Source organism: Schistocerca americana, chromosome X (genome assembly GCF_021461395.2).
Source record: "Schistocerca americana isolate TAMUIC-IGC-003095 chromosome X, iqSchAmer2.1, whole genome shotgun sequence".
Classification (NCBI taxonomy): Eukaryota; Metazoa; Arthropoda; class Insecta; order Orthoptera; family Acrididae; genus Schistocerca; species Schistocerca americana.
The window spans coordinates 166,691,705-166,715,235 of record NC_060130.1 but is presented as its reverse complement, the minus strand read 5'-3'; the positions used below and the strand labels follow the sequence as shown (position 1 = coordinate 166,715,235).

General features: G+C 39.5%; 1 protein-coding gene across 1 annotated transcript in view; it reads left to right on the top strand.

The window, feature by feature from the left end:
* LOC124555114 (unconventional myosin-Va) overlaps positions 1 to 23,531 on the top strand; it is a 345,650-nt gene that overhangs the window by 281,397 nt on the left and 40,722 nt on the right. The window contains exons 14-17 of the mRNA XM_047128917.1: positions 6,864 to 6,975; positions 16,335 to 16,546; positions 16,794 to 16,968; positions 21,642 to 21,863. Of these exons, the coding sequence (XP_046984873.1) occupies positions 6,864 to 6,975; positions 16,335 to 16,546; positions 16,794 to 16,968; positions 21,642 to 21,863 (721 nt within the window). The remainder of the gene's footprint in view (positions 1 to 6,863; positions 6,976 to 16,334; positions 16,547 to 16,793; positions 16,969 to 21,641; positions 21,864 to 23,531) is intronic.

The window sequence follows — 23,531 nt, the reverse complement described above, 5'->3', positions numbered from 1 at the left end:
TACAACTAAATAAGAGCAATCCTATTCAAAAGTGTGGCCTGTAAAAACTTCGAAAATAGGATTTTTATATGAGAATTTATAAAAAAGTAATATAAACCTGGGTTTTCAATTCTGATAGAAAACCAACAAAAATTTAAAAACAACCTATGAAATGTTAAACATGTTTAAGAGCATATTTTTTTAGATTTTAGTGATTAAAACAGAGATAATATGTGAATATATCTAAAAACAAAGATGATGTGACTTACCAAACGGAAGCGCTGGCACGTCGATAGACACACAAACATACACACAAAATTCAAGCTTTCACAACAAACTGTTGCCTCATCAAGAAAGAGGGAAGGAGAGGGAAAGACGAAAGGATGTGGGTTTTAAGGGAGAGGGTAAGGAGTCATTCCAATCCCGGGAGCGGGAAGACTTACCTTAGGGGGAAAAAAGGATGGGTATACGCACGCGCGCGCGCGCCTACACACACACACACACACACACACACACACACACACACACACACACATATATATACAGACACAAGCAGACATATTTAAAGACAGAGTTTGGGCAGAAATGTCAGTCGAGGCGGAAGTGCAGAGGCAAAGATGTTGTTGAATGACAGGTGAGGTATGAGTGGCGGCAACTTGAAATTAGCGGAGATTGAGGCCTGGTGGATAACGGGAAGAGAGGATATATTGAAGAGCAAGTTCCCATCTCCAGAGTTCGGATAGGTTGGTGTTAGTGGGAAGTATCCAGATAACCCGGACGGTGTAACACTGTGCCAAGATGTGCTGGCCATGCACCAAGGCATGTTTAGCCACAGGGCGATCCTCATTACCAACAAGCACTGTCTGCCTGTGTCCATTCATGCGAATGGACAGTTTGTTGCTGGTCATTCCCACATAGAATGCGTCACAGTATAGGCAGGTCAGTTGGTAAATCACGTGGGTGCTTTCGCACGTGGCTCTGCCTTTGATCATGTACACCTTCTGGGTTACAGGACTGGAGTAGGTGGTGGTGGGAGGGTGCATGGGACAGGTTTTACACCGGGGGCGGTTACAAGGGTAGGAGCCAGAGGGTAGGGAAGGTGGTTTGGGGATTTCATAGGGATGAACTAAGAGGTTACGAAGGTTAGGTGGACGGCGGAAAGACACTCTTGGTGGAGTGGGGAGGATTTCATGAAGGATGGATCTCATTTCAGGGCAGGATTTGAGGAAGTCGTATCGCTGCTGGAGAGCCACATTCAGAGTCTGATCCAGTCCCGGAAAGTATCCTGTCACAAGTGGGGCACTTTTGTGTTTCTTCTGTGGGGGGGGGTTCTGGGTTTGAGAGGATGAGGAAGTGGCTCTGGTTATTTGCTTCTGTACCAGGTCGGGAGGGTAGTTGCGGGATGCGAAAGCTGTTGTCAGGTTGTTGGTGTAATGGTTCAGGGATTCCGGACTGGAGCAGATTCGTTTGCCACGAAGACCTAGGCTGTAGGGAAGTGACCGTTTGATGTGGAATGGGTGGCAGCTGTCATAATGGAGGTACTGTTGCTTGTTGGTGGCTTTGATGTGGATGGACGTGTGAAGCTGGCCATTGGACAGGTGGAGGTCAACATCAAGGAAAGTGGCATGGGATTTGGAGTAGGACCAGGTGAATCTGATGGAACCAAAGGAGTTGAGGTTGGAGAGGAAATTCTGGAGTTCTTCAACCTATCCGAACTCCGGAGATGGGAACTTGCTCTTCAATATATCCTCTCTTCCCGTTATCCACCAGGCCTCAATCTCCGCTAATTTCAAGTTGCCGCCACTCATACCTCATCTGTCATTCAACAACATCTTTGCCTCTGCACTTCTGCCTCGACTGACATCTCTGCCCAAACTCTTTGTCTTTAAATATGTCTGCTTGTATCTGTATATGTGTGGATGGATATATGTGTGTGTGTGTGTGTGTGTGTGTGTGTGTGTGTGTGTGTGTGTGTGTGCGCGAGGACACCCATCCTTTTTTCCCCCTAAGGTAAGTCTTTCCGCTCCCGGGATTGGAATGACTCCTTACCCTCTCCCTTAAAACCCACATCCTTTCGTCTTTGCCTCTCCTTCCCCCTTTCCTGATGAGGCAACAGTTTGTTGCGAAAGCTTGAATTTTGTGTGTATGTTTGTGTTTGTTTGTGTGTCTATTGACGTGACAGCGCTTCCGTTTGGTAAGTCACATTTTTCCCACGTGGAATGTTTCCCTATTAAAATAATATGTGAATAGTTATACATCTAATAAATATATGCACATAGACATTATACAAGGTACACACACACACACACACACACACACACACACACATAAGTGTGTGTGTGTGTGTGTGTGTGTGTGTGTGTGTGTGTGTGTGTGTGAGAGAGAGAGAGAGAGAGAGAGAGATCCATAACTGCATCAGTAACTTCCAGAAAATTTCCACATACCATGATTGTATTGCCAAATCTAGTATAAACCATAAAAAACTTACATGATATGAGGTATATCAAAATTAAACTACATAGCTTAAAGTACAGGGCTAATATAAAAGCTTTCCTTGATTGTAAGTAATTATTTCTGAAGAACAATGTTAGATACACAATTAGGTTTATTGTGAGTAGTATCTTCACTCATGAAGTTTTTCATAGGAAAATTTCCACATGTGCTCTGTTTGTGGCCCATAGAGCATCTGGGTGATTCTGATTTTCTCTCAATGTCTTTACCAACTTCTCTTGTCACTGTCTCTACAGCATCTCATACTCGTGCCACGAGTTTGCACATCAGGACCTGGTGATCTGAACACCTTATCCTTAATGTAGCCCCACAAAAAAAGGCCAAAGGGAGCTACACCTGGCAAAGTTTGTGGTAATAATGTTAGACCACCTCTGCCAATCCATAAGTCCAGAAGGGTTTCATCCAAGAACTGGTGAACAAATAACCCCCAGTGTAGGGGTACACCATCTTGCTGAATCATTACTCAAGGCTGAAACACTTTTGAGGTGAGGTGCAACATAAAGTTTAAACAATTACAGTTAAACAGTTGTAATGGTACCCTCAGTATAGAAAAGTCCAGTAATTTTGTTCTACATTAAGCCACACCAAACATTCACTTTCAGGCCACAATATTTAGGTCTTGTCCACCACCCCCATCCCCCATCCTCCCATATCCAGACATTACACCAGTTCATGTTCCTGGATATGGAAAACGTTGCTTCATCAGAAAAACAAACTTTATTAAGGTAATCATTGTATGCATCGATTCATCCCATGTTTCCAGAAAACTCATCACATCTGGGCCTATCATCTGACTGCAAAGCTTGTAGGAATTGCACTTTGTATTCACCCCAGTGTTGCCAGGTATGCCTATTTCTCTGGAAACATGATGCATAGATTTCTGTGGGCTGTGTTGAAGCACCGCATGCATGGTATTGAAACTGTTGTCACTGACTCCATGTCTACCACTTCTTGCCATGCCATCAATACTGTCAGTCTCTCTAAACTATACATACCAACCTTTGCTGCTTTCCACATCTGGCATATCTTGAACTGTCGCTGAACTGTAACAGGTGAGCTGTATGGTATTTGTGCCCTGTTTTTGACGAAACCATAAAACACCTCGCACTTTCTTCCACATAGCTGCTATTATTTGCAATAAATTATATAGCTGTATCTAGTATAGTTCCTTAGAAATAAATTTTTGTAATCGGGTAAAAACTCCTATACTAAAAGCTTAATTTGAGGTGGCAACATTACATGGATAACTTAAGTAAACAAAAAGTAATAAATGCAGTTCTGCCTCCTTTGCTCTTAGAAAATTTTTCTTGGTTAGCCTATCAGCATATGAAATACCAGCATGCTTTGTATATTTTCAGTCAATACTGTTTTATGGCATGATATCCATAAGCAGTGTAATAAAAGTCAAGAAAATATGTTACGCAGTTCTTGCAAGAACAACATTATATAATGTTTATAATCAATAATTGTGAAGAAGCTTCTTCATGTGATCCTTGGCCAATGCAGTTGCTACCTAGTGGTATTTGCGGCTAATAATAACAGTGAATTTAGGATCTGCTATGAAAATTGCTACCACTCTCAAAGAAGTAAAAATAATTTTCAGACTATTGTTCAGTGTGGAGTATTGTGGTCTAGTGCCGAAGTTTACACATGTTTCCCAGCAAACATGAAGTGTAATATTGGAAACCTCCAAATATTCTAAACAAAACTAATACGTACCTTATCAGGAACTCCCATAGTTTATCAGAATATTTTGACTTGGTAGTTTAAATTCCAGTCAACAGCAGTTTTATTGTTAAAAAGGGCGAACTTAAACAGTGCATGGACTGCTGAAAATGTGCTGTGTAAAATTATGTTAATGATTAGTATGATGTACTAGATGAAAACATCAGGCTAGTAGGTGAGATGAGAGAGTAATGCCTTTTTCCAAAGTAGGCTGTTTTGAGCCAGTATATGTTGCACTAATGCAATCTAGAAGTGATTTCCATAATTATTAATTTAAAGAAATTGGCTCTAGTAATAACAGGGCATGCTTTTCAGAGGTGTCCTGGGCTTTCTGACTAAGGGTCTTCTGACCTGTGACATTGACATGTTTCTGATTGAAAATATTTTAGCCATGTGTTTTCTAACCATCAAAAGAAGGCAACATTGTCGGAGGTTCAACAGACCGCTAAATAACATTCTTTCACATTTTATCCAGCTAGCTATGCACAAAGTGCAGAGAGAGGTTTAAATGTTTTTCATTTTTGCCTTTTCAGTTTATATTTTTGCCTTCTTTTTCTTTCTACAACATTACTGCAGCAAATGATTAAACTACTTATCTAATTTTATGCTTTTAATTTCTCACTAATTTTTTTGTAAGAAAATTAGATATTTTAAATGGCTTTCTCAAATTCTCCGAGTCATCACACATTCTTGTGACTCTTAACCTTTTGTCTGGATTTGTCTTTTTCTTCCTTTTTGAAGAGGCAGACCAATGAAATTTGTATTAATAATTGCAAATATAACATTTACTGTGTCCGCCTTCAACTTATTTATCGGAAAGTATAATACATTTGGATGTTTTTGATTATTGAGGAGTTCAGTTTCCTAACCGAAGCTTCAGCAGTATTCATATAATCTGTGAATTTCATGATTCTTTTCTCAACTAGGCATTTCCTCCATACTACCATCCACACTACAACATTGTTCGGTGGAAGGTGTGCAAATGCAGCAGGTATGCAGTGAAAAAATCAGATTTCTTCTCTGTCTCTGTATTCCTCTGTTAATCCCAGTTCTGTTACTTTCCTGGATAGCCATTGGTTGAACTGAAAATTGCAATCGGGAAGGAGTGTTTCAGGAAACACTGTTTTCATGGCTTTAATTGTAGCCATTTCAAAGCCTATCACTGCAGTTTTCAGTAACCACCCAGTCATCTTATTTTTCAGTCCAGAACAACGTCTTTCATCATTGACTTTTGTCAGTCAGCAGTAAAACAGGAAATAACTTAGTCTCTTCCTCTACGCTTCCGATGTCAATGTGTATGGTGTACATTTGTTCGAATTATTTGAAAAACTGTCAAATGTCCTGTCCATAAGATAAGTTACATTTTCACTCAGAATTTTCTCTCTTCTGAACTGAACACAAGGATCCTTTTGCCTGGAACAGACCTATTGTCAGTGTTCAGAATACTATTACCGTCACTTGATTTCAAAATGTCTTCTCCCAGTTGAAGGTTTTTGGGTCATCCCCAATGGCTTCCCTTCTTGCTTTACAAAATGCAGTCTCAGAGTTCTCTTTGTGACGAAATGTAAACCTTCATGTTTCATATCCAAAAATTCCACTTTGAAACACTGAAGAACAGGCACTATCTTTTCTTTGTGGATTTTTTTCCCTGCACACAATATTCATTTCTTAATCTACCCATATGATTCATTAAATGGGCAAATATGTTATTGGTTAGCCATGATTCTGCCATTTGCAGTGTTTAGATGGCCTTGGCACTTACTCTGTATGGAATTCATGCACAACCAGTTCGTATACTTGTCACATTATCTGTGCACCCATCAGTGATAACCATCCTTGAGAAGATAAATTTCCCTTTCATTGCTGTAGTTATTTCCATTACTCAAAGTGTATAGAACTCAACTAGCTTAGGCTACAAAACTATAAAGAAACAAAGGCTATCAGAGAGGGCACTGCCTGACTGACTGACAGTGACAACACGTCCACTGCTTATGGAAGTCTGCAGTGGTTGGAAAATCCATGATGTAAAAACATTCAAAACTTAGTCTGTTAAGTGAGCAGCAGTTCGTGAGAAGCCAGAGCTCTGTATTGTATGGCACCTTTGATTAGTACCATGCAGAAATAAATACTGTGAATTGTTTGAGTTACAAAACTTTTCCATAGTGCCAGACAAAATAATATTCTCATGTAAAACGCAACATGGTAACAGTTACAATAAAAACAAGATTGAGAACTTGGTGCTAATGTAAGAGCATAGATTGGTTTCATTTCCTGTTTGGTGGAATTAAAGTTGTGAAGCTATGTTTCTTGTGTACAGATACGTTGTATTATGACAGTGGAAGAGGATGCTTTTGGTACAACTTCTTAATGTACAATAATCACAATTCTCAGTTCATATTTGCAATATGATTCCTATTCTTGAACTGTTTAGCAAAGTTAGGAAATAGTATTCCTTCGCACAACTGATTATTGGTAACAAAATAGTTTATTAATGTGGAGAATGACACAAGGACTGTTGTGCAAATTTTAGGCAAAAACATACTGTCCTTGCTTAAAAACAGTTGTTGAAATAAGTATGGTTAAAGAAAATTATTAGTCTACAACAACAGTATTTTATAATTTGTTTACAATTTTTATTATTGTTGCAGGTGGACGTATGGTGACTTCTTTAACAGATACCGTGTTCTTTGCTTGTACAAAGATATCCAAAGAGATAACCTGAGATTGACCTGTGAAAGAATAGTATCTAAAATTATAAAGGTATAGTGATTATTGACCATTAATTTCTTTTGTTGTTGTTGTTGTTACTTCTACTACCATCACCACCATCATCTCATCACAAGCTTAATTTTTTGATTAACGAAAGAAAGCAATTTCACTTTTTATTCATATTTTTAGTTATTCTAGTAAGCTTATAGACTATTTGAATTATATGTAAAGTCTGTAGCAAAACATGTGTTCTTAGTGGTGTTGGGTATGATTTGTTGTCATGGAAATACATACAAATGTATTCACTCTCTCTACACTCCCCCTTACAATTTTTTTCTTCTGCCCTTTTCCTTAAATTCTCCCCAAATTTCTTCTTTTTCTCATTAGTATGTCTCTACTTTCATTTTTTCACTGACAATTACCAATTACATTCTGTTACCACACCTATTTTATTTATACTCATTCCATAGTGCATGTCATATTATTAGGCAACTGTAATACCATAATTGACAGATTTGTCTTAAGTTTAAAATGACATTGCATAAATAAAATTTAACTACAGTGTCATCAAATGGCAAATAATGGAGACTATTGAAATATATGGTAACAATAATTGTAATCTTTTGTAATAACAATTCTATTTTGAGTATTGAAGACAACTTTCTTCCATCATATTCACCCATATTTTCTTCACACTTTCGCCATTGTACTGACAATTTTTAATGCCATTTTTGTCAAATTCATTATAAATTGTCAAGGGACTAATGCTCAAAGTGTTGCGTATACTTGTTATGTGTAGAATACACTAGGGGAGTCCACTGCTCTGTGATCTGATGTGGTTGTGAGAAAGCAACACATGAGAGATTACTTTGAATAACTCAAATTTGATATAAAACTAACAGTAGTAGGCAGCATTAATAGTCAGACTGTTGTGGAGGAATGTAGGATGACCTGAATAGGATTGATGTTTGGTGCAGGGAGTGACAGTTGACCCTCGACATAAATAAATGCAAAGTGTTGTAAGTACATAAACGTAAAGAGCCTTTTTTGTATGACTGAAAAATTGCGGAACAATAACTGGAAGCAGTTACTTCCATAAAATATTTAGGAGTATGTGTACAGAGTGATTTTAAGTGGAGCAACCACATAAAATTAATTGTATGTAAGTTGGATGGCAGACAAATTCATTGGGAGAATCCTTAAGAGATGCCGTCCATCAACAAAGGAAGGAGGTTATAAAATGCTCGGTCCACCAATACTTGAGTATTGTTAATCAATCTGGGATCTGTACTAGGTAGGTTTGATAGAGGAAATAGAGAAGATCAAAAGTAGAGGAGCACATGTAATTCCATGTTCATTTAGAAAGCATTACGGATATGATCAGTTAACTCCAGTGGCAGATACTGCACGAGAGGTGTTCTGCATCACAGTATAGTCTACCATTAAAGTCTAGAGAGCATACGTTCTTAAAAGACTCGGCCAGTACATTGCTTCCGTCTGCATATATCTTGTGAAAAGATGAAGTTAGAGAGATCAGAGCCCACGTGGAGGCTTAGTAGCAGTTGTTCTTCCTGCGGACAGTACCCAACAACTGGAACAGGGAAGGGGGAAGTGACACTAGTGCACATGTACCCTCCACCACACCTCATAAGTGGCTTACGGAGTGTGGATGTAGACACATCCTTTTCAGTCTTGGCATTGTTACATTGAAATTTAATAGATACTTTGTTTTCCGTTAGAGTTAATGATGAAGATGATGTACTTGAAATTAGTGTCAGTGTTTATTAGACAATGAATTCAGTTTGAATTCACACTTCTGATTTTCTTAAAAAACTGGTTTGATTCGTGCTGTCATCATTCTGGAATATTTCTCATGATATTTACTGAATCTTAAAAAAAAAAAAAAACCTGTTCCAGGCAAGTACCATTTCTCGTTGTATGCATGACTGTTAATCTTAAACATTTTTGCCACTTAAGATTTGTTTTGTTCATATTTCTCTTCACATTACATTACACTGAAATTCTTTAATTGATTTTTTGACTTTCCATATCACTGTAATAACCACGTTAGTCAATATAACTAATTTCATTTACGATTCTCTCTACTTGCAATACAACACATCTCTGTACAAGACCCGCACATGTACTGAGCACATACTACTAAAAAACCTAAGAGCTCTGTTTGAATAACCTACATTTTGCCTGCTGAATGTATGTCTCTTCAAAGAACTTGGCAACCCAGTTGATAATATACAAGTAAACCCCGTACTTAATTCGTTTTTGCAAATTGAGGAATTTTTCTAAAATAAAATCATGTCACTGTTCCTGGCAGAGGAATACACAACCTGAGACGCACATCCCTATAAACTGTGAGTGGGATCCTATATTTATTCTTAATGCAAAATCAAGGCAGAATACTCTACAAATTCCAGAAACAAAATTATCCACCTTCAGACCAACAAAATATGGCCAGATTTTACTGTTTTACTACATTCACATCTTATCACATTCATCCATATCTGCTCCTAAAGATATTGTGTGTTCACCATTTCTTTTCTCATAATTTTGGCACATTGTAATAACAATCAAGTCCCTGTCTGAAAGCAAAGTCATCAATGAAGTGTGACATGTAACACTGAAGGCACATCTTACAGACACCAACATACAGCCAGAACTGAACTGAACTCTCCTGGGCAGTGTGTGCCTTGATCTGTACAGGTATACAGTATTCCAGGATGTGCAAATATTATAAGCATAAGAAGTTTTGAGGACATTCTAGAAATAATAAGCACTAAATAACAAATATTTTCTGGCGATGGGATTTGAACTGGCAAGTTACAGCATGCCTGGCAGCAAGGCTAACCACTGCTCCACACGGCATGCACAGCTTATGGCACTGTTCCGTCTCAAGAACAACCCACAACCCCCTGTTCTAGAGATTCTCATTGGAGCTGATGACTGCATCCTGGATGTAGATCTTAGGGTGGGTTTTCTCTACAGCAGTGCTGGAGGATCCTTGCATTCGGGTCATATTGTTACATCATTCTCACGACGATGAGCATTGAATGTAGCCCCTCTGATAAAAGCTTTGCGATCATCGAATGGGTCTTCAGTTTCCTCGAGTGAGAAGCCCCCATTGTCGATTTGCATCTCAGAACTGCAGTAGGGCTTTATACGGAGTGCATAGATGACATCTCTGCACCTTTGTCTATTTGATGAAGCCTCATAATCCTAAACATAGTATGTAAAGTACAAGAAGAGATGAAGGACAATACAATCCAACAGCCCAAAGTAGTGCATCAATAACTTTTCTAATAGTCCCACTTTCTGCACAGGCATAAATATCCATATACTCTACCAGGCTCTCTCTTACCAGCTGGTGCTTAGTGTCGTAGTGCTGCCAGTTCTTATGGGCATCTAGCTGTCTTGTTTCTTGTGTCCTGCTGGTGAATTGGTTCGTGTAGTCATTCTGAGTATCATGTGGTTGACATAGGGAGCATTTGGTCCAGTGTCGTTTTGGGCTCGTCACTGTGGAGCAGAAAGAATAGTGTGATACCTTATGGGTTTGCTGTGTTACATGTGGATGTCATGACGGGCAATGTTTTATCCCAGTCTCTCCGTTTGACATGAATGTACATTGACAGCGTGTCTGCCAATGTTTAAGTAAGCTTTCTGTGAGGCCTTCTTCTGTGGGTGATTGGCAGTTGTCATCTTGTGGCTGATGTCACAATGTGAAATTTTCTCTCATACTAGTCTCACCTGGGAAATTTTCCTATAATCAGAGATCATCACATGGGGTGCTCTGTGCATCAGAATGACATCCTCTACAAGGAACATAGCAATTTATGGAGCTTCAGCAATGAGCACAGCTTTGGTGACAGCAACATGATTAATTTCCACCCCTTTAGATCGTACTACTTATTATACAATACTGTGTTTATTAATTAGAATTCTCCTTTCCTCAGTTCCTCCTCCTCTAAGGGCATCATGGTTTTCAGCAGTGCTGTGTCTTTCCTCCATTCAGCAGCAGTATCGTTTAAGGCAGTGATGATTGAGATTTTGTCCACTCTGCCATTTTATGCCAAAGGATTCCTCAAAAGGTAGTTGGCATCCTAGTGTTGGTGTCTGTTTTTGTATACACTGTGATGATGTGTTACAGAAACCTTGGTGCCATAATTTGTCTTCGGCTTGCTGTGTACTCTGGAAACATGAGCTATCATTAAATTTCCAGAATCTTCCTGAATTTGTACTGAAACTGCCCCTATTTAAAAACTGCTAGTGTCAGTGTGAAGTTTTATCTCTAGGACTGGAGAATGTGTTAGCACCTACTTAAGGACAAGGAAGGATCTTCCTTGCACCAAATTTCAGGAAAATTTGGCATCTCCCCACAGTATTCCTTTCTTATAGGGATGCACCTTGGTACATAAGTCCTTTCATGAATCACTGGTATTACATTGACTGCTCTTAATTTCTCTGCATGTTGATGGACCCAGTCACTGTTAACTAACTGCCCCCCCCCCCCCGCCCCATCCCCCCTCACACCATCCCATCCAAGACTTAATTTCTTGGGCTACAAAGAGGCAATTCTTCAGCTCAGGCAGAGGCCTGCAGTATGAACACACTTCAACATGGGTGTCAGGGGACATACGGATAACAAAGACACAGCATTCATTTAAGGTGTCAGAGCAGGTTAACCGTCCATATACTCAAAGGTGGCTGGAGCGTTACATACTCAAAATGGCATAACTTGGAACACTGAGACCATCAGATGTTAGGAAGGCAATCATTTCCTATTCAACTTTGTTAACCTCAATTTCCCAGTAGCCCTGTCTGTGTGTCTGCAGTTGAAACATGTGACCGTCTGTCAAAAACCTGAATAACCACCTTTTGCAGCATGGACTGCTATGACATGTGCAGGAAGACAGGCAGTAAGGTTCTGGAAGGTATTGACAGGGATGTAGAGCCATGCTGACTCAGGTGCCAGGTGTGCTAGGTTTCTAGATTGAGGATCCATGGCACAAACAGCCCAATCAAGTTGGGCCCACATATTCTTGATTAGGTTTAATGCTAGGGAGTTTGGTGGTTAGAAGCATAAGGTAAACTCATCCTGGTGCTCGTTGAACCACACATGTACACTTGTACTTGTGCGCTATGTGACACGTTGCATTGTCCTGCTTTTAGATGCCATAATGCCGAGGAAAAACAAACTGGATGTGGGGATGGTCATGGACCCAAAGGATAAATGTGTGTTTCTGTTGATCCATTATGCCTTCCTGAATGATGAGATAATGCAGAAAACGCCATGAAAACATTCCCCAGACCATCATGATTCCCCTTCTGGCTGGACTCTTCTGATGATTGTTCCCAGCATAAAACATGATTCTTCTGGGAAAACCACCTATTGCCACTTAGTGGATGTCCAGTTGCACTATTGGCATGCAGATTCCAGCCTTCATCCTCAATGAACATCAGTCAGCATGGGTGCATGAACCTGGTGCCTACTGTGGAGGTCCATTCACAGCAATGTTGACTAAACGATCATTGAGGACACTTGTTGGTAGTCCCTGGGTTCATCTGGGTGGTCAGTTGCTCAACAGTTACATGACTATTCCTTCATACACTTCTCCGCAGCCATTGTTCACCCCTGTTGTGTATGTCCCATAAGTGCATCATAGTTGCCTTGGCACCAGCTTTGAGTAGCACTCTTTCACCAGGCACTATATACTTTAACACAGTGGCATGCAGACAGTTCACAAATTTAGCTGTTCTAAAAATGCTTCCACCCTTGGCCAAAGAGCCAATAATGATGCTCTTTTGGACATCGGATAAATTGCCCCGTTTCCACTTTACAACAACAACAACAACAACAACTACTACTACTACTACTACTACTACTACTACTACAACACTGTTTCCATGTCGTCCTGACGTGCTTTATGTACCATCCATTGCTAGTGCTGCCACTTGTCATCCATGAGGGGTTATTGCACTTTGACATTGAACATAGGTGCTGGTCACAGTAATGCAACTGGACCGTGAACTTTCCTCCTTTCAGGGGGTCTAGGATGTGATCAGTGCATGATAGTGGGTAAATCTCCACAAGGACTACAAAAGAGGACTAAGGGCTCTCAGAAGGTTTAATAATGTCATCTTGCAGCCTTTGTCCACTTCTTCCTGGATTATCAGTCGTTCAGCTGGCAGCACCTTGTAAGAATTTAGAGTTGGTGGATGACCCCCAGTGCTGATATAGTGTGTTACCATGGGCTACTTGACCTGTTTTTTTTTCTCCATTCTCGATTTTGAAAGCGTCTGAAAATTGACGCAGAGTGGCTATTGCTAATTGATGTTCCTCAGTTGACCAGATCATATTGGCAGTTTGATAATTGTTTCCTTCGTTACGTTACCTGTAGTGGCAGCAGAGCACAGTTTTTGATGAATGACACTATGCTACCCTTCATGGACTGGATTGGAAGCCCCTGAGCAACTTTTTGCAATTGACAAAAGTTGACAGTTTATCTGAGGATTTCGATTGATGACAAAAACTTGTCTTGCTGATGACATTGGAGTAACAGTCTTCAATGCCAAACAACCAGTCAGGGCAATGTTTGTGTGCCTGCTTGAATAGCTTAATTGATCTGGACCTCAGGCCATCCATGTATGTGATTGCTTGTGATACTTGCCAGAAGTCCCCTCTGCGAATAATATCATGACTAAATTCTACTAAAATGACAAATTTGTAGGGCTGTATTACTGACAGTTATTCTTGCAATACAGGTTAGTCAGCATTTGCAACCATCATCACAGTCGCTTTTGTATCATGGAATATAGTTTTTCCTAGCTGGTGACAATAAATATTCAACATTACAGGAAAAAAGCCCTTGAGTTGATTAGCTCCTGGGCAGATTGGCCATCAGTGATGGCAGTGAGATTTCCTGATAGATTTGTAACTGTCTAGGGAGGATTTTCATGTGTGGCACCTTCATCTCTGTTGATGGTTGGCTTACTTAATTTTCATGAGTTTGGCAGCTAGGTGAGTGGCTAGTCCTGTGTAAAATGATGTGGAACAGCTATGGCAGGTTGGGAAGCAACTTCATCCAGAGTACTGCTATGGGCTTCATCCCACAGGTAGAGTTGATTGGCTTGAATATATATTTTCTGATGGTTGACATCTGGCAACATAGTTTTCAAAGACCTGTTTTTGTTGTCTGCAGTAACATACAACATGTCCAGGACATCCACATTGGAAACATGCAAGCCTATTGTCCGCCTTCCTACAAATGTTGGATCTTGTATGGGGCACTTTGTAGAGGAGCTGGGTGTATCTGCATTTGTGGGTTTAAGCCAAGTTGGCAGTGTCCATTCGTAATCACGCGTTAGGATGGTGGTGGAGATTGGCGCTAAAGATCGATACACCTCACCTTCAACATTTTGCTGTACCTCTTGACATATAACCATCCCCCCCCCCCCCCCCCCCCAACCACACACACACACACACACACACACACACACACACACACTCTCTCTCTCTCTCTCCTCCCCCCCCCCCCCCCTCTCTCTCTCTCTCTCTCTCTCTCTCTCTCTCTCTCTCTCTCTCTCTCTGTAACTTTGCATTTCATTGCCCTACAACTATCATGTCTGGTTAAAATCAAATTTTGGGCCTTCCTCTGTACTTGGTTTCATAACTCTCTGGCACTAAGACACTCAGCCTGCATCTCAAATTCCTGTACAATACTCTGTTCTCCATGCTGAATTGTGTCTGCCTGGCGAACTGCTAACCAATGTGGGTCATTGCTTTGTGCTTCCTTCCAGTCATTCTTGTCTATGCCAGTGCATTCCCGAGTGTGTACTTCGCAACTCAGACCGTCAGCATTTGCGTGTGACCTTCCTGGACAATATATTACATTGAAATCAAACTTGGTGAGATGCAAAGGCCATCTGGTTGATCGGCTAGTTGGATCTTTTAAGTCCTATTAACCATTTGAATGCTGTATAATCAGCTACTACTTTAAAATGACATTCATATAAATAACATCGAAAATATTATTGTTTGAATATTGATGCCAGAATTTCTTTCTCAGTTACTGACTAATTCCTTCCTGCCATTTTAAGCTGTCTCAGCGCATATACTATGGGTGCTTCAGTCCATCTGTTTCCCAACTTAAAACGTGACCTAACACAAAATTTCTGGAATCATAGGGCAGTATGAATAGTTTATGGAAATGTGGAAAACAAGAACTGGACTAGACATTGATGAATCTTTTAGTTTCAGAACTTCTGCTTCACAATCTGGTGACCAGTGAAACTTTTTCCTATCCTTAACAGCTGTGTGAGGGAGTCTTGCAAATTTAGTGAATTTTGGAATATACTTTCAATAAAAATTTGTGAGACCTAAATATTTTTGTGATTCCTGTATTGTAACAGGTTTTGGAAAATTTTTGATGGCGTCAGCTAGCCACTTATCAATGCGAACCTTGTTCTGGCCGAAAATACGGCCCAAGTTAAAGGACTTCTTCTAAAATGAAATGGAACTTTTCTAGGCTAAGAGTTAACTGTGCTGCACATAGACAATTGAAAACTTCACTTAAATGCACTATGTGTTCCTGGAAGTCTTTGCAGAACTCAGTTATATCATCCAAATAGACTATACGTGCTTCTCTTTTAATCCTTGCAGTACACCATCTAATAACCACTGGAAAGTATCTGGTGCATTATTCAGCACTAAAGGCATGCGACAATATTGACAATGACCAGAAGAGTTTGAGAATACTGTCTTTCGATGATCTTCTGGCACCCCCCCCCCCCTCTCTCCTCTCTCTCTCCCTCTCTCTTTCCCTCTCTCCCTCTCTCTTTCCCTCTCTCCCTCTCTCTTTCCCTCTCTCCCCCCCTCTCCCTCTCCAAAGAAATGGCACCCTTACGTGACATTAAAAATCTGATATATATTTCATCCATCTTAATGTTCAATCAATCTGATCAGTGAGAATGTGGTAAGATTTCAGTGCTAATTGTGAAAGTGTTACTTCACTCTCACAACTTTGAAGTATGGGTATGAGCTGCAAATGTTTTAAACAGCCTTATTTTATCAGCAAACACAATGCTGGTTGTGGTACACATTAATTACACATCACGGTTGTGGGTCAGGTAACTATTTTATGTGGCCTCTCTTCCCCTCCCCTCTCCAATTTTAGTGCAGTATTAAGATAGTTTAGAAAATAAGCTTTTTACTGGAATATAAGAGATAGATAGTTATTAGTTGATTTATAGCTGGTGGTTAATAATCTGATGTTCATTTCCTTTTCATGCAGAGATGTAGACCAGATATATATGTAGTTAGGAGATTTCTGTTGTATTTGTAGATGATGGACACATAACAACAAAAAATTTTTAGATTTAGCTTTATATGTATGTTGCAGGACACAGACAAATTCCAGTTTGGAAAGACAAAGATTTTTTTTAGAGCTGGACAAGTTGCATATTTGGAAAAACTCCGTGCAGACAAGCTAAGGAAATGTTGCATCATCATTCAAAAACAAGTGCGAGCATTCATCTGCCGGAAGAAATACTTAAGAGTGAAGAAGTCTATCCTGTTGTTGCAGCGCTATGGGCGAGGTGTTCTTGCAAGGAGGTATGAATAATGTGGTGGCGGTTTGCTCCCCCTCCCATATCTCTCTCTCTCTCTCTCTCTCTCTCTCTCTCTCTCTCTCTCTCTCTCTCTGGTGAACCAAGTGAAAGGTGATTGGAAGTCTTGAAACACCAGGGCAGAGGCAGTTTTCGAAGGTTGTTTCCCCACCCACTTTTTCACCCCATAATCCACATTACTAATGGTTTTTTAGCATGGCTGTAATATGTAACATAACAATTGCTTATTACAGGAAAGCACATTTCTTGCGACAAACAAGGGCTGCAGTAACAATTCAGCGGTATACGAGAGGTTGGCTTATTCGCACAAAATACAAGTCATTGAAAGCTTGTGTGTTGGGTCTCCAAGCAAGAGCACGTGGTTTACTGGCTCGGCGCAGGTACCAGCAGATGAGGTATAATCATGCTGTGAGTATCATCTTTTGCATAACAAAAATATCTGGATTTTGAATGTCATTTCATTGTCCATATGTTAATTACTGACATATTCAGATCTCAAAAGTTTCTCAAAGAAACATAAAGTGAACGACATGCATGAAATAATTTCCAAGAATTCCATCAATCGTATGCTGTTGTTTTTTTTTTTATGCTGTGTCTGATATAAAAGTGAAATAATACAATGTCTTTAGCAGGATATTTCAATCAAGCTACTGCTGGTAGTGGATAACACAGGACAACAATATTTGTTTTTTTTTATTTATGCTTTCTTTGTTTTGTAATTTTATAGAAACCTAAAATCAGTAAAAGTAAAATACTGCCTGCAACTGGTGGCTCTTATGTAAAAATTGACTGTTACTGGCTTCCACATACTAATACAAAGATAATGGTCCATCACAACATAAAACTCATTAACTTCTAAAATAATGCTGTGTAATTGTTCTTGTTATTAGGACTTTGTCAAAGCATCCTTGTGTGAGCAGCAGGAAACTTCAGGGAAATCTGTTCTCTGCAACACGTTACATGCAATCCATAAGCAGATCACAGTATTTTGTTGTGATCATACAATCAGTAATGAGACAAGAAAGAAACTGAATTAGTCTCTCTTCCATGGCAATCATTACAGGTGAAACCTTAATTCAAGTAAAAAAGTAGTGGGGAAACACTTGATGGTGGTCTTAGCAAAGAAACTGTCCTGTAATTTTGGTAATGTCTGCTATGGTGTCGTGGAGCAGTTGGCAGTGGTCAGATAACAGTAACATAATATACAGTGCCAATTACACAGTAAAAGTTATTTAGTTCAATGACCAGTTTCAGATGCTAAACATTTGTTTTAAAAATTTTATTGGTGTTGAAGTTATCCCTTAATCACAGTCTTGATGCCCCTCTAGTAACTTCTTTGCAGATCAAAATTCGAAAACCGATGCTGAACATCACTGCAAAGAAATAACAGTACTGGCTGTTGAATTAAATAAATAAGTTTTACTGTGCAAATGGGACTATATACTACATTACTAGACGATGGAATTTGCCTTAAAAGATAGTGAAACCACAATAAACCAAAATCTGAATGGACATTATATGATTTGAACTACACTCATGCTCATAAATTAAGGATAATGCTGATACATGGTGAAACAACACTCTGGTGGGTGGTTTACGGGTTTAAATCACTTCGGGGTATGACCATGTGTGCATTTTACCTGCAGTCGTTGCACAGTGGCCCTGGCAGCAGTCCACATATGCAGAGGTATGTTGGTGCATGTCAGAGTATGGTGCAGGAAGTAAGTGTGAAGACGTTTTCAGACATGCTAATGGTGACTGTGGATTGAAAATGGCTCAAAGAACACACATTGATGACGTTATGAGGGGTAGAATATTAGGGCGTCTAGAGGCTGGTCAAACACAGCAGGTCGTAGCACAATCCCTCCGTGTGCCACAAACTGTCATCTCAAGATTATGGCAACGATTCCAGCAGACAGGAAATGTGTCCGGGCGCTACAGTACGGGACGTCCACAGTGTACAACACCACAAGAAGACCAATATCTCACCATCAGTGCCCGCAGACGGACACAGAGTACTGCAGGTAGCCTTGCTCGGGACCTTGCTGCAGCCACTGGAACAGTTGTCTCCAGACACACAGTCTGCAGATGACTGAACTGACATAGTTTATTCGCCCAGAGACCTGTAAGGGGCATTCCACTGACCCCTGGTCGCAGGAGAACCGGTAAAGCATGGTGTCAAGAACACAGTACATGGTCATTGGAACAGTGGTCCCAGGTTATGTTCATGGACGAGTCCAGGTATAGTCTGAACACTGGTTCAGTGGTTGCCACTGGGATTTCATCTGGGGTGAATCAGGAGCCAGATACCAACCCCTTAATGTCCTTGAAAGGGACCTGTATGGAGGTCGTTGTTTGATGGTGTGGGGTGGGATTGTGGTTGGTGCACGTACACCCCTGCATGTCTTTGACAGAGGAACTGTAACAGGTCAGGTGTATTGGGGCATCATTTTGCACCAGTACGTCCACCTTTTCAGGGGTGCAGTGGGTTCCACCTTCCTCCTGATGGATGATAACGCACGACCCCACTGAGCTACCATCGTGGAGGAGTACTTTGAAACAAAAGATATCAGGCGAATGGAGTGACCTGCCTGTTCTCCAGATCTAAACCCATCGAGCACGTTTGGGATGCTCTCGGTCGACGTATCGCTGCATGTCTTCAAACCCCTATGACACTTCCGGAGCTCAGACAGACATTGGTGCAAGAATGGGAGGCTATACCCCAGCAGTAGCTGATCCAGAGTATGCCAACCCTTTGTGTGGCCTGTGTACGTGTGAATGGTGATCATATCCCATATTAATGTCGGCGCACATGCGCAGGAAACAGTGATGTTTTGTAGCACGTGTGTTTCAGGACTGTTTCACATGTGTTTCGGGACGGTTTTCTCCACTTACCACCAATACCATGGACTTACAGATCTGTGTCATGTGTGTTCCCTATGTGCCAATGCTATTAGCACCAGTTTTGTGTAGTGTCATGTTGTGTGGCACCACATTCTGCAATTATCCTTAATTTAGGAACATGAGTGTACACTTCTTGGGAATGTCTTCCGGTGTCTTCCCTGCTGTGGCACCTCTCCTGGTATCAGGAGCAATGCTGAGCCTTTGGAAAAAAGCTATCATTACAAGTTAACAGGTGGTCAGTGGACAATGTTGTGTGGAATAATGCCAAGTGAAAATCTCAGAGATGGCCAATTTTATAAACATCACAAGTGAACAAGTGTTTGTATGCTGCATGAACAATCGATTGTCGATAATTTTTGGGATTTGCATTGTATTTCATTTATTGACCACTCATAAAAGAGAGATTCGCTGGTGTTAAAACACTCTCTCTTACCATTCATTTTGCTGTAACTGTAACCCCCTTTGGTCAAGTTTATCTGATAACATTATATATCCAACTGTACTATACTGGATGGTTACAGTGAAGTAGTCACTTAGATGTACACCATTTGGTGGAAGAAACCTACCTCAGTTGTTCATTTGCATCCATGAAGTCTGACTGTGTTGCTTGCAACAAGATAGTGTGAATATAAGGACTTCAGGAGGCCACATTAATGAAATTTTGTTCTCTGGATAGCCACAGTTCATCAATTTACCATATAAGTGTAAGAGTGACACAACATTGACAGCATTATCATGCTCACTTGAAAGTATAATAGTCAGTTGTGACTATTTCATGAATATGGACAGTAGTTAATGCCAAGTTGTGTCTATGGGAACTATTAAGTAGTGCTGATGAAATCAGCATGAGATTTTAATGCAGTAGTTTTCAGGTAAGTATTCAGCAGCACAACCAGGATATACTTAGCTTCTGTGGGATATGGCAGAAAATTAAATCTTGTGGATCTTGTGCTAGGACCCCAGTCAGAAAGGAGCTCATCACCAGGGTGTACAAAATTCTTGCCATCCCCACAAATTGCATTAATTGTTTCGCAAGATTTTCATGTCGGACTTGATTTTGATATTCTGTAGACTACCTGAAACCATGGATCCTCCATGTGATGTAAGAAATATGCAGGCATTTAGTGGTTATAAAGCTATATGGCTGATTTTAAATGTGGATTGGAGATGACATGCATCTATTAAGCCGGGTTATATTACCATAAAAACAAGTGGAGGGGGGAGGCGGCTTAAAGCATCATAGTGTGTTTGTCCCGTAGACCATTGAATTTATGAACTTTATGAAGAGCAGAGGACATTTCTTAAAAAATGTGACACTGATATTTTACAGTATAAATAGGGGTTCCAGTGTGGAAATGATAAATAAATTACACAAATAGTTTTGGAGTCAGAGGATTGTGCTTTCACACGTCTCGGGAGGTCAAAACTGAGATGACTGACACATTACAATCAATATAAGCTTTATAAACTGTAGAAGTTAAGTGGGGGTTTGTATTCATTGTGTTTGCTGTGCCATTTTATTGGACTATTTATTAATTTTATAATTAAATACTTGACTATAGTTAACAATCAGCTAAAACTATAAAAATTAAATATTTTATACTTCAAAGCCATGAATAGGAACTATTGCTTATTTTGCTACCCATATGTAATAAAGAGAACTAATATCATTAGACACAAGGGAACAGATCTGTGAAATGATATGCTGTAGACATGTTAACTGAAAATTGGAAACTTATTTTTGTATCAATGATTCAGTGATGCAACTGAAGGTGACTTAATGTAAGATATAATACAGGCATCCCACCCCGAAGCAAATAATGTACTCACAGTTTGAATGTCATCTGATTAACTATTTGTTAACATAGGTATAAAGTGAGTGATTTAAATTAATGGGAAAAAGTTGATTACACCACAATTTTTTGTAAAACTGTTAACACATCATTGTGCAGGGAGATGGTGATACCATGCAGTGGAATTGTAAAGTGGAAATTGTTGACACTCTAAGCATAGGAAGCTTTATGTTCTGGCTAAACTGATATTTGGACAGTAGTGATAACAGTGAATATTTTGACAGACTGTGTGTGTGTGTGTGTGTGTGTGTGTGTGTGTGTGTGTGTGTGTCAGCGGGTACTTCATTTTGAATTGATTGATTTTCTTTTTTTTTTTTTTCATAGGCAATCATAATACAACGGTACGTCCGTGGCTGGCTTGCACGCAAGTGGTATGCACGTAAACGAACACAAGTGATTTTGGTACAGTCAGCTATACGTCGCTTCCTGGCCCGGCGCAAGTTCCGTAAACTTCGGCAGGAAGCACGTTCTGTTGAGCACGTGAAGAAGTTGAATAAAGGACTGGAGAACAAAATCATTTCTCTTCAACAAAAAATTGGAGAACTGGTATAGTAATTTGCAAATTCATAGTTTCATTTCTTATCAGAATATTTAGTTAGCTAATAATTATAATTTTTAATATTACTTCTTGTATCATGAGTCTGTGGTGAAACAGTCTCCAACTTGAAGTGCATTACTAAGCATGATCATATTGATAGGATGTCCTTGCCTTCTTCTGACCTTTCAGTTTACTTTCCCTCAAAGTTACGGGGAGATATAAGGTGTATTGTGAACTCTGAACTGTAGTACATCTGGACACTTTTTACATAGGGCAATACAACTCAAATCATTACTGCAAAGGGGAGAAGTGAAAAGTGACAGAAAAAAGTTAGAAAATATTCTGAGGATTGAATAAAATACCTCTGAATTTCTGATTTGAGATATACCCCTGTGCCACAAAGCCATTCTCATCATGAGCCCACTAACAAATAAGTAATATTTTTTGAAAGTAAAGTATAATATTAAAGTTTAGTGTTTCAGCTAGTGATACTAAAATACGTTTTATAGCTGTGGTTGATACCACGGTTGTGAAAGTATTATCAGTGTAGTTTCTTAATTAATCATTAATAAATTTTGGCTAGCTGTTGATCTTTTTTGATCATCTGATTTACTTAGTGTAATATTGTCCCTCCTCTAAATTTTGTAAGGCATTCTTTCAGTGTTGGTGTTCACGCACTGAGAACTGTGTGAAGTATTGAAGAATCTGGAGCCAAATGTTCTGTGCTTGGTAGAAGCAACGAAGTTGAATGTTGTCTTAGGCAAGAATGATTTTGCAACAAAATGTCACTTGATTTACTCAGATAGTGCTTATATTCACTGTAATATGCGTTCCTTGGAACCATCTTCCTTGGTTTTTAACATTTTATTCATAATCAATGGATGGCTGTAAGCATAATGCAGGTACTTATGTTCTAGGGTTGTGTTCTCATGTGTGTAATGAACTTAAGAAATTTGTATGTAACTTAGTGAATTACACACAATTAATCATCTTCACTTATGTGTGTTTCTTTTTTGTAACTTATGCTCTGAAAACTTTTTCAAAATTATTATTTCAGTGTTAATGGTTTTGGTTCCCACATGCATATATTTGTAACTTGTGTTAACTTCACTTGTTTCTTCTTGTGTATGAACGTTGTTCAACTTTTCTAAAGCATTATTTTTAGCATTTTGTTTGCTGTTAGTTCTGTTCTACTCTTATTTATGCATTTTATGTGCTGTACCCATTTATATTACCATCATTTGCTCTTAGTAAGTGCAGTGAGGGTTGTAATGGAGGTACAGAGAAGAGTTTTGCAGACAAATGAATGTGAGATAAGTTACACTTCTTAAGCTATTGTTGGGATAATTTGTAAAAATGATGTCCTCATTATTATCTCATAGAGATGAGTTTCTTGCATTGAAGCCAGAGGATTTTTTCTTCCTGTTTACAATTCTAATTTTCATTGGAACCTCAAAGTATATTCCTAACAATGCATTTTTCCTTGTAATAAGAAGTAGCCCTTCTGTTTAACGCATCTTTAACTGGTTTTGCAGTTTGTATGACTATTTATAGATAATAATTTCAGTTCCATTTATTGTTAATTGTTGTAAAATATCATTTTAAGATAGGATTTCATTTCACTTTCATGATGATATGTATGTTTCCGGATGTTAGGTGGTATTAGTCAATAATTC